An 11,667-nucleotide genomic window follows, 5' to 3' on the forward strand; every position below is an offset into this window, starting at 1 on the left:
TCTATTTTTAAAAATTTGAGAAGTTGAAGGTTAGGTAGACTTCTCAGATGTTAAAAAAAACCATCATGCCTTGAGGACTGGCCATCCGTTTTACTCCAAAAATGTTGTTGAAGGCAGTAAAGAGTGTTCATTACAATATATTTCTACGTTTTAAACAATTGAAGTTGTATTTATGAAAGTGTTTAACAGCTGATCGGGAATGTCAAGTTGTCTTACTTTAACTAAAAAGAGAGCGCCAAACTATGTGTTTAGCTGAGTGCAAAATAAGTTCAATAAAAAACGCTAGAATTGAATTGCTTCGGTAATATAATGAGATGTGTTTTCTTGGCTCTTGTCATGGCAGACGCTACACAATAGATTGAGTTAATCTACTCCTGTCACATGCACCACCTGCTGGTCAGGCCGTTTAGTAAGTAACCGTGTGGTACCGCGGAACCTCGGGTGCTCTGCTACAGGTCAGGTGGGAATAAGGTGCTGGCCAAATCAGCACCCAAACGTAGTAGAAGAAGAATGTTCTCCATGGAACTTGACACCGTTTCTCCAGAAACAGATCAATTACCAAAACATAGTTCAGAAAAAACTGGAATGTCTTTTCAGATTTGTACCCAAGTAAAAGAAGAGCAATGTAAGCAATGTAAAAGTTCTCATTTTGAAAAGAACGACACTAACATATTACAATATAAGTTTTTTAAGAATATTTGGTGCCATTTGTGTGGTACGGTTTTCGAACATCGATAGCCCTCTCCTTTCCTGCAGCTCGGTGTGACAGTCTGGCTCGGGCCGTTCTGTTGCCTCCACAGGCCCAGATACATGCGGCCGCTGCTTCCTGCACCGCGGGGTCGGCGTTGGCTCCCGCCGCAGCAGCAAGACACTCTGCTTTTGGCTCCGTAAGAAGACGCTGCTGCTGATTCTGCAGCAGAAGCTGACCCGATGACAATGAACTGTATAGAACAAAATGATCATTGCGCTGACGAGCTTGTTTAGAGACAAACGCCATAGAGGCTTCAGGGTCTCATTGAGACTGTTTCACAAGAGTTAAAATGTCCTTACTGTGACTCTAAATGAAACCAACTGAAATGGTTAGAGGATAAGTGTCGCTTTGGTTCCTTACAAAGTAAAGAAAACTGAAACAAGTTAACATTTATTTTTTTTGCATGCGGTCACGTTCCATAAAGGATGGAAAAAGGCAGTTCAGTCTTTGACAATGCGATTATTTTATAAGCTTATCATAATGTTGCATGTGATATCTTAATCTGCAAAGGAACAAACGGCTCCGGCTGTCAAAATATGTCTAATGGAGTAAAACAGTATTTGCCTCTATGTGTTGGATTAAAAGTATGAACTGTAGATGTTAATGTAAATCATAAGCATTTCTCAAACTTGTTGTTTAGCAAAGTACTTTAACGAAGCCTCTGTCCCTAAAGAGAGAGAGAGAGAGAGAGAGAGAGAGAGAGAGAGAGAGAGACTGCTCTATGGATGAGTGGCGAAAGCAGTTATTTAAACACATAATATGCCATTAAATTGCCCCGTCCCTGCTTGTTTTCTATCACTTTCACATATCTCCTGTAGTTTGTTCAGTATATATCAATAAATGCCATTTTCTCTAGTGGTTCTATTCAGAGGAGACTATTGATGTGAAATTGTCCTGTGTAAGCCACACTATTCCTTTATTGTCTGTGTGCCTAATCGGGTACAAACAAAAGTAACCTAACTAACCTTGTTTGTCTTTTTCAAAACTATTGTGTCTTTTGTGTTTCAGCAAAGCAGACAGAAACACATCTTCATAAAAACCTGTTAGCATCACAGTCGGCTTATCACAGGGTCCATCAATCTCTCACGTTGTACACATGAAACAGCAGCTTCAAGCGAGTGCTGTACGAGAATGAAACAGAAAGAACTAAGCTGGAGCCGAACTTCAGTCCTTGTCCGTCCTGCAAGTTGAAGTGCACCCTGCACCGTCTTTCACTTAATCTACAACCTAACCTACAATAACACACACATTGTGAAATCATGTCAATAGTCACCCAACAACAGCAGAGAGTTGGAATGGGGCCAACGAGGACAACATTGGTGATATGCCTTGATATTGCGCTATTGAATGTAGGTTTCTCGTGTGCTTGTTCTGTTGTTGTTGTTTTTTACACTGAGACAGTGACTCTTATCATATGAAATATCTTGATTCTGTCAATAGGTGTTTGTCAATGAGTGGATCTGCTTTGGCCGAGGATTTGTAGCATAGGTTGGTTCTTCGGTCCTTTGACAACAACAGCCTTTTCCCAGGCAGACGCTTCTGTTTGCTGTCAAAGATGTGCTACTATGTAACACCAACAAGGGCTTTGTTTAATCAAGTGTCCCAGTAAGCTGTGACAGTGTGACAATATTCACTAGTGTTTCCTCTGTGACATGTTTAATATCTTCGGTGATACCGATACCTAAAAAGCTTATATAGGTGGATATTAGATATAACTTAATTAATCAGAAAGTATATTTTTCTTATACCAATACACCTTCAGTGTACATAGTGCACTTTATTGTAGTGAAGTAGCCAATTAAAAAGTTTACTTAGTAAAATATTGCTGTGTTTCTTGGGAAGTGGTGGAGGAGGTGTTAGGTCGTATACTGCGTTTGAATAGACTACATGAACAGCTTCTACGACTAAATGATCTGGTTCAGTGAATGACTTTATTCCAGAATAACACATTTGGGATATTCAGTTCCCGACCACTCAGATTATTTCGTTTAAATTCCCCACATTCAGTGGTCTTATGCTGAGATTTCTAACAGAGTTCGGAATCGAGGTGAACATAATTAACTCCTCTGGGACGTGGAGTCCTCGGTAGAAAATAAACGTTACGTTAACGGTACTTCCTGAACTCCGCGGTGGGGCGGGATCCATGCGCCCCCCCCCCCCCCCTCCGCTCCGCTCCGCTCTCCGGGATCCTGAAACGTGGCTGTTTGGGGGCCGCGGTGACCCACCGGCACTCTGGAGCCTGTGCAAACTCACAGGCGAGCGCCTTCTTCCTCCACCGAGCCTGGATGGCAGGGACACCCCGGTGCGAAGCCTGCAGAAACCACAAGGTACAAGCCCGGTGATGAGCCGCCGTCTCCCGGACCCCCCCCCCGTAACAAGCGGGCAGCGACCCCCTCGCGCGGGGCCGGTTGCGGCCGTTGTCGGGGGCCGTTGCTGCGTGCCAGTTAACGTCTGTAGCGCGCGCGGTGTTTACCAGCTAGCATTAGCGTGCTAACTTTAACTCACGGAGTTCGCGCTAGCTCGCTCGGTGCGTCACTGTGAAAGGAGCAATGTTTCTCATTTATTTCGCAGCTTAACGGCTCTCCGCCCCGTTGTGTGTGTGTGTCTTACGGTTTGTTGCGTTGTCTTGTGTATTTTGTGTTTTTAAACGGGAGTTGACGTTAGCATTCACTGTCTGTGAGTAAAACGTCCTGCTCGCGGACGGGATGCGAGCACTTCGTTAAGTTGTCAACACGCTGGTGTTTCATTGTGTGCAAACCTGCGCGCAGTTTGGGATTAAACTGTTGCACTAAACACAAACTTTTCGGTAGCCTCTCGTTGCCGTCTTTTTCTAACGGAGCGTTTCCAGATGTCCAGAGGCGGCTGCCTACAGGAAGCACACTCTGGACTCTTCTGGCATTTTCCTTCCCCTGAGCTAAAAACAACAAATCCCTTTTAACGCAACTTCCGTGTGTCGCTGTCTGGTAGTCTTACAAACCAATTTAACGCTATAAAAAATGCAAGTAGCGTCCATTCTAGCGTTTCTATTGTCTCGCCTGATTTACATAAATCTGAAAAGTGTAAAAACCCCAAACGTTAAGTCAGACTAAACAGGCCATGTTGAATTGACCAAAAGCCATATTAAACAATGTCCTGTTTATTTGGATTATTAGAGGAGGTCCTGCAGAGGCCTGTCTGTCTGAATGTGTGTGCGTTTCTTGCAGCATTACTGGTTGCAAGTGCCTTTTGGACCGCGGGACGGATGAGCGGTGGAAGCTGTAGGAAGCCCAGCTGGGCTGTCGCTGCTCTGTTGATCCCGGTCACCCTGCTGCTGCTGCTGCTGACCTCCGGGGCGGCAGTGGGCAGCCACAAGATGACACAAACCTCAATGGCACATGCCACGGCCTCCGCCGCAGGGCCGGGCCCCAGCCTGGCAGATTACCTCCAGGCAAACGTCTTCTACAGCGAGCATCTTCACGTGTGGCTCTTGTCCCTGGTGGGCTCTATTGCTGTCGGCCTCAGTGGGATTTTTCCCCTTCTTGTCATTCCCATTGAAGCTGGAGCAGCCCTCAAAACAGAAGGTAAGGCACGGCAGCATGTAACATACTCATCTAGGTCAAGAGATCACTAGAATTTCCTCAGGGGCAATATCGATAATACACGTGTATAATTCTGTTGATAGTCATGATAAATCATGATGTCTCTGTTACTTGGAGAAAATATGCCCTTTCTTTCATTTCTTGTATCATGGAAAAATACGTCATTGTTAACACAAGAAGAGTTCAGAGTTTCTGCAGTAAAGTAAATATTTAAAAATAAATATTTCCAGCCTCATTAACGGTGCGTGTGTCTGTGTCTATAGTGACTCTGTTGTAAATCTCAGCTCTCCTCACCCTCTACGAGGGGGAAATAACCCCAGTGGGTTCAACAGGTATTTCCGATCAGCGCTTTCACCTGCTGGTCTCTTAAGTCACACTAACTCCAAATCTGGAAGGATCTCTTCCATTATAGACCATTGATGACGTCTGTTCGACATTTCATGGAAATCCTTAAAATGTTCCTTCTTGTCTTGGTCTGGAATGAAATGGCTGATCAACACTGCAGCAGACCGTAATGCAGACTGATCTTTTCTTTTCTTTTTGTGTGTGTGTGTGTGTGTGTGTATATAGCAGATTCACCAGCTTGATTTTTGTTCTTTAACCAATGAGCCTGGAAAGTACGTCCCACTCGTTGTTAAGTCAATTTTAACTCTGGGCATGAAAGAAACCCATGAGAAACTAGACGAGACAGGTCACCCTGAGGCCCACGGCCTCTTGATCTGCCCCACCCACAGGAACCTGGCATTCCACATGTATTTTAGGCCGTGGGGTTTTCAAGTGCAGTCCTGACCAGTGGTTCGTCGTCACTTAGGAAACCAAACCAAAGGTCTGGTGGAACACGTAGGCATTTCTTTTGTGCGTTTCTGTGCATCATGTTTTACTTGTCAAAATAGGATGAATTAATCGGATTTCAGCCAGAGCATTTTCTAATAAAAAAAAGAATGAAGTAAAGGCCATGTCACGAACTGGCCTAAAGTCAGTGACATAAAAGTGAATCACACAAGAGAAGAGCTGAAATAGAAATAATGATGTATCAGTGGGATCAGTAATGAATACAGCATATAGAAGAGTGCAGTGTGTGTGATGGGGCGTGTGCAAACAAAGCACACAACCACAACCAAACCAGATGGTGGAGTGAGGAGAGTTTAGAGATGAAGCCACTTAGACTGAGGCTAAATTTGCTCGGGTGTTGTTAAGTTTCCTGCTGCCTACACTCGCTCTCCCCTTTTGCTCCTGAGCCAGGAAGCCAAACCAAACCTGCAGAAGGAGGGATGTCCGTCACATCCATCTGTAATCAAACACCGTCCATACTAACTGCTACCCATTTCTCCTCAGCTGGTGGCCAGAGGCTGAAGCAGCTCCTGAGCTTTGCTATCGGTGGCCTTCTTGGGGATGTATTCCTTCACCTCCTCCCTGAGGCGTGGGAGCTCTCCCGGTCCTCAGGTGGGTGTCCTTTCCACCAACACCATCAACACCTTTTTGTTTTTTGAATTATTGTTTCCTCTGACCCCTCTTAAACAGTAATGACAGTAAGCTGTTCACATTTGATTACCAAAATCCCTTTTTCCCAAACAACAAAGACTGATGTAATGTTAGTAGTATTATTCCATTACTAGATATAGAATCCATGCATTACATTTCTGAAGTTTCTTTAATGATGATTGTGTAGCACTCACCTTTGTTGTAGCTCTGTTTTCACTTACGACATTTGCTTGAGTTTAAATCTCTCTGCTTCCATTCTAGCAGGTAAACACAACCACTACATGACCCAGGGCTTGTGGGTAATCGGTGGCCTGTTGGCATTCCTCCTCCTGGAGAAAATGTTCCCAGACAAAGACAGCCACGAGGATCTCCCGTCAGATTCAGATCTGAATTCAAACTCTGCTGTAAGTGAGGAGAAATCTCGATGCAAGCATTACACATATTTGTTTTCATAAGTCTTGGTTGGTCTGCATATTGCTAACCGTGTTTCGGTGACTAGCATCAGATGGCCTACTGTCCAACCAGCCTTCCTTCAACAGGGAAGAATTTAAAAAGAATAGTTTGGCATTTTCTTGTGTAGAATTAAATGAGCAAATCAATTCCGCTCTCGCACCTCGTTGCCGTGAGGATGCTGGGCAGCTGGAGACTGCAGGATGTTACAGAGTGCAGAAGAATTAATCCAGCACATAAAACCACAAGGAGTCTTTTTTTTTTTTTACAGTTTATTTTATATATTATCAATTAGTGAGGTTTAGATAAAGTTAAACATGGACAAAGCCAGGCTATTTTTTCCCATGTTAAAAAGTATTTTTGTTAAGCTAACCAAACAAACAGCGTGGTATCGATGGGTTTCCTGTAATTCTTGGCCTGAAGGCAGATAAAGTTGTTTCCCAAAATGTCAAGCTATTCCTTTAACAATGCATCTCTATTAATGAGCAAACTAACCTTTTACATTCTATATTTATTATGTTATTAGTGTGATAATTGTTTTTCAAAATTTGATTGTTGTCTTGATGAGTGTCAACGTTGTAGTTTATTGTATGAAAATGAATTAACTCTTTAACGCATGTCTTTGCTGTGTGTTCGTAAAGGCTGTCTCATCCGCTCTCTGGATGGGGGGGGTTTGGAATCCACGGCTCAGCTCCTCTGCTCTAGTCTATTTATAGTGACGGGGAGAAGCAGCTGCTTTACCCGTTTCAGTGTCCACCGGAGAGCACTCAGTTTGTAGACCGAGGCAACAATAGTGTGACGCCGTGTGAGGGAGACGGAGGAGATGCACATTTTTCCTTCTCCAACACTCTGGACCATGTGTGTCTTCTAACTGGATCATTGTTTTTGAGGGAGGCATCATATGTGTGGAGAGGTCCAATGTCAAATGTAATGGATTGAATTACGTTTGAATCTTTACTTCATTTAAAATGAGGTGTATTGCAGTGGCAATTTAGCCCCCTCCCCAAAAAACAAATAATCAGCCTTCATTACTTCAATCATAGACGTGGAGAAAACCTTTCCGTTCCGCGAAAAGAAGACGTCTATTTCCTTCTCACCTAATTTGACTCTCAGCCTAAATGGCAACTTAAGTGGTTTCTGAATGAGGGAACAAGGAAGTCGGCTGTTCTCGGAAAACATACTGCAGCCTGAAATGTCATCTGCAACGTCTGAAAAAAATGAAGCAAAAGTACAAATGACTGCTTATTTCTGCACATGTAGAGAACTAATTCAACACAACAGCTGTTCAGCTGGCAGGAGGTGTAAGCCGTCGGCACACCGTGGGAGCAGCAATAAAATGCATGTTCGTTGTGCTTTTGGATCCAGGCAACCATTAAATTATTGTTTTTGGTAAGATTGCTGCGGTTCCTTAAGTGAGACGACACCAACCAATTGTATTGGACCGACGGTGGACAACGATGGCTAATGGGAACAGGACAATGTATTAAAATGTATAAAATAAAAAAGGGGGTTACAGTTCACGTGGGTATGCGTATTTTTAATTGTTTTTCTTCCCCTTTTTTCCACAGTCTATTTCAGCTTTCAGTGGAAAGCCATCGGCGTCACTTAGAAATGGGCACCACGCTGAGTCATGGAAATCCCCCCAGCACCAGAGTCTGCAGGAAAGATCACAGAAAATCAAGGTAATTCTGACAACCAAGAAAATTCCCAGTTAACAAGAGCGACCGGAAATGTCATCGTAATAAGCAACCCCTCATTTTAGTTCGACTTGGCTTTGTTGTATCCAACCCAGTGTTTCCCTTAGGTAGTTGGGGGGGGAACAGTTCGGCCCTCATCATTCTTCCTGGCCCTCATCATTCTTCCTGCACAATTAACAAATATCTTATCACAACAACACATCACCAGCAGCTGCTTTTTGTTTCCTGAGAGAAATGGAAAATGCACTGCCTCATTTTAAATGGGTCAGACTGCAGAGTAGAGAGTAACTTTAGCGGAAAACAAAATCCACCAAGATTCTGTCTCCAAAGAGAATGTTGTGACTGATAAATATAGATTACTGTTGACCATACATTGTGTCGACTAATCGAGGTTAACATGATTAACGGGGGCTTTGTGTTCGTGTTTCACAGACCTGTGGATACCTGAACCTACTGGCCAACTGCATTGACAACTTCACTCATGGACTGGCGGTTGCAGGAAGTTTCCTGGTTAGCAAAAAAGTAAGAACTTTTGACATGAAAAGACTATCTGTTATGTCTATTCCTCATTCAAATGTATCCATCACAAAAATAGACATTTGTATTTATCATGAGTATCCACATTGGTGCGCTTTATGTTGCCCATATACTTTGTCTTTCCCTTAAGATACAGACTAGAATTAGAGTTTTGGAGGCCTCTAATTACTGTGGGAATTTGGACCCACAATATAACGCCTTACTTCGGAGTACTGTGGTGGGGGAACTGTCAAACCCGCTAGCATGAGTCCATAAACCATATCACAGAACATAACTTCTTTTTAAGCTGCATTCTTTGCAAAGACTGTTCAATGACCCTACAAAGTGTAGGCAGTCTGCATGATAACTCTGAAACCGTTGAGTTGACAGAAACACAGAGGGGAGGTGGTTTACGCTCCTGCAACACTTCACATTCCTCGGTAGATACCATTACAAACAAAGCATGCGATAGCAGAGGGTTTGTCACTAAAAAGGAAGGTCTTGAACCTAAATATGCAATCTGAGAGGGAATGCTAGCACCCATGAAGGATATGTGCATCTTCCATAGGAGTAAAAGCAATGGCGGGGATTCGTCCAGGCACCCTCCCGCCTGCACCCTCATTTTGTTGCCAGTTGTAGCAAAGCAGACAACCCTTAATCCTCACTTTCACCAGCAAAGAGCGCTGTGACATCCTGCTATACGAATGGAGTTTGGGTGTAGATGAACTCTGCGTTTAGTTTTATTACATTACAATATTCAAACAAAGTGTTTTGGTTTTCTACTCATTGTTGCAGCAACATCTGACAAGGCTTGTTTGAAAAGGTGCTCTTTATAGTGCAGTAACATTTGTTTGCGTTGTTTCAGTAGGCTAGTGTATATTTGTATCTGTGGGAAGAAGAGGCTCCAGCTGGAGAGACATAAGGCTAGCAGCAGGAACTGTGGATCGGTGTGCCAGAGAGGAAGCTCTTAAACGTACACATACAAGACATCTCGCCGGTGTTTTCTGTTTACTCCCATGTGCAGTTATCACAATGTGACTTTGCACACAAGGAAATAGTCCCATGAAAATGAATTCACTGTGAATTACTAATATCTTACTCGATATTATTAATTGGCTGTTATTTACTTAAACCATTGTTGTTTTTTACCTTACATTTAGTTTAAGAAGAGCTGGTTATGCTTAATGCTATGATTTTTTTTTTCTACCCTTGCTGAAACTGGTTTGAGTTCACTGACATGTAGATATTATTAAAGCCTGATTTAAATGTGGTGTGTGTGTATGTGTATAAGTACACTCTGTACACACTTGAAAGGTCTCATGATGCTTTTCATGGAGGATTATGAACACTTTTGAAGAATTTAAGCTCTTACAGCTTCACAACGCTTTAAGCTGCCCAAAGTTTGTCTGTTGCATTTTCCCTCGTTGCACTGCAAGCTTAACATAAATAGTTTAACTGTCATTGCTAAGTAAGACAAAGCCCTGTAATGAAAGTTCTCTTGCAGGTTGGGTTTCTCACCACCTTTGCTATCCTGCTCCATGAAATCCCCCACGAGGTGAGATGCAAAGTACTTTGTAAGATTGTAAACATCGACATTTGAGGTTAATTTAGAGGTTTCATGTTTACGTAGCAGGAAGTGCATTGGAAGAATCAGACCGCTGGCTTGTAAACGCGTTCATCCATTCCTCTGCTCTGGGAAATGTTTCCGTCTGCAGGTGGGAGACTTTGCCATTCTGCTGAGGGCTGGCTTTGACCGGTGGAGCGCCGCCCGCATGCAGCTCTCCACCGCGCTGTTCGGTGTCTTGGGAGCTTGCTTCGCTCTGTGCGCTCAGTCACCAAACGGCACAGGTGAGATCGTGATCGTACACACAATCAGGCCGTGGAACAGTTGCAAAAAGGATACCTAAGTTGTTGTTTTTTTCGTTGTTTTTTTCTGCCGTTTCTAGAAAATGCCACTGCCTGGATCTTGCCTTTTACCTCCGGAGGCTTCCTCTACATAGCCTTGGTGAACGTGGTGCCAGAACTTCTAGAGGAGTCCAGTTTAAGGTTTGGCTTAAACTGGACTTGTTTGTCCAACAAGGAAGTCTTGTTCACATTGCAAACCCAATGGGGAGATTATTAAAACATCGCTCTAGTGCTACTAGTGGCCCAAAACTCCACTGGTAACCTTCCACCTGTTCTGCATAGTTGGAGTTGAGACTGTAGTGACGATGCAAGAAAAATGTTACGAAATGGAACTTTTGGTGTCTCGTTCTGTGATGTTGAAATTGGTAGACTCTATTTTGTATACGTCCATGATTCTGTGTCTTTTCTTTCTTTTTTTGACCAGGCAGTCTCTCCTGCAGATCCTGCTCATTTTCTGTGGCGTGGCGGTCATGGCTGTGCTCTCTGCCATTGTTAATTGAAAATGGAAAAAGCACCTCTCTCGCCTTAACCAAACGCCAAAACTCACCACCAACCCCTTATATTTTTTTTTACCTCTCATTCTTAGAAACTTTTTATAATGTTACACTACACAAATCTTTCAGAAGAACGTCACTTTATAAAAAATGTGCCAAACTAAGAGAACGATTTAATTAAGATGGTTTCTATGGATCTCTGTTACCAAATTGTCTTACATTGCTGACAATCGTGTTGTTTTGCACATACATTTACACAGGTACACCTGAGGTAGCAGCTCAACCGAGCAGGTTTTATTGGTCTTTACAAGAAAAGCTTTTTTTAAAAAACGTATTCATCCCTGAATTGTTTAAACATTGTATATATTTTGGATTTAGCTGCTGTATATTTATTGAAAAGTAGACAAGCAACCTATAGTTTTTATTAGACGTGCACCACATTCTCTAATCAGTTTGTAACATTAAGATATCAGTGCCGAGAAGTCAGCATGGTTTGTTACCAGAGTGCAGTTTTTTCTGTTTTGTAGCTTCTTCATACAGTCCAGTCTGCACTTTTTGATGTCTGCTTGAATAAATAATTGTAATAAAATTGAAATTAGTTGAAGAAAAGGATTTGTACAGTTTGTGAATAATCAGCTTTCATTTATACTGTTGCCAAGAATTCAGTGAGGATAGCGACACATTACCACTTTAGAAAACCTCCCCGTGAAGGATTTTTTGTAGCGTTCAGGTTTCCACCCTAAAAAATAAACTTTAAATTTAAGGCCTTCTATATAAAAAAAAAATACTGTTTT

At 42.7% G+C, this 11,667-nt stretch overlaps 1 protein-coding gene across 2 annotated transcripts; it reads left to right on the forward strand.

Moving 5' to 3' along the window:
• The first annotated feature begins 1,993 nt into the window (after window positions 1-1,993).
• Window positions 1,994-11,482, forward strand: slc39a13 (solute carrier family 39 member 13). 2 transcript variants are annotated; one of them, XM_040199134.2, is made up of 10 exons: window positions 1,994-3,078; window positions 3,955-4,311; window positions 5,665-5,772; window positions 6,073-6,215; window positions 7,830-7,943; window positions 8,391-8,480; window positions 9,979-10,029; window positions 10,190-10,322; window positions 10,421-10,520; window positions 10,804-11,482. In XM_040199134.2, exons 1-10 carry the CDS (start codon window positions 2,895-2,897, stop codon window positions 10,877-10,879), a joined length of 1,356 nt encoding a protein of 451 aa, XP_040055068.2. In that variant the 5' UTR covers window positions 1,994-2,894; the 3' UTR covers window positions 10,880-11,482. The 2 variants fall into 2 exon arrangements, with proteins under 2 accessions (XP_040055068.2, XP_040055059.2); XM_040199125.2 differs by having other exon boundaries at window positions 1,996-3,078; window positions 6,076-6,215.
• The last annotated feature ends 185 nt before the right edge of the window (window positions 11,483-11,667 follow it).

This window comes from Gasterosteus aculeatus, chromosome 12, assembly GCF_964276395.1.
Source record: "Gasterosteus aculeatus chromosome 12, fGasAcu3.hap1.1, whole genome shotgun sequence".
Lineage (NCBI taxonomy): Eukaryota > Metazoa > Chordata > Actinopteri > Perciformes > Gasterosteidae > Gasterosteus > Gasterosteus aculeatus.

What these genes read in the sequence shown, in the direction of transcription:
- slc39a13 (XM_040199134.2), top strand. Translation starts at nt 2,895, where the DNA reads ATGCGCCCCCCCCCCCCCCCTCCGCTCCGCTCCGCTCTCCGGGATCCT. An exon ending in TCCATGAAATCCCCCACGAG is followed by an intron (nt 10,030 to 10,189) that starts GTGAGATGCAAA and finishes TTCCGTCTGCAG; the next exon opens with GTGGGAGACTTTGCCATTCT. An exon ending in CTAGAGGAGTCCAGTTTAAG is followed by an intron (nt 10,521 to 10,803) that starts GTTTGGCTTAAA and finishes TTTTTTGACCAG; the next exon opens with GCAGTCTCTCCTGCAGATCC.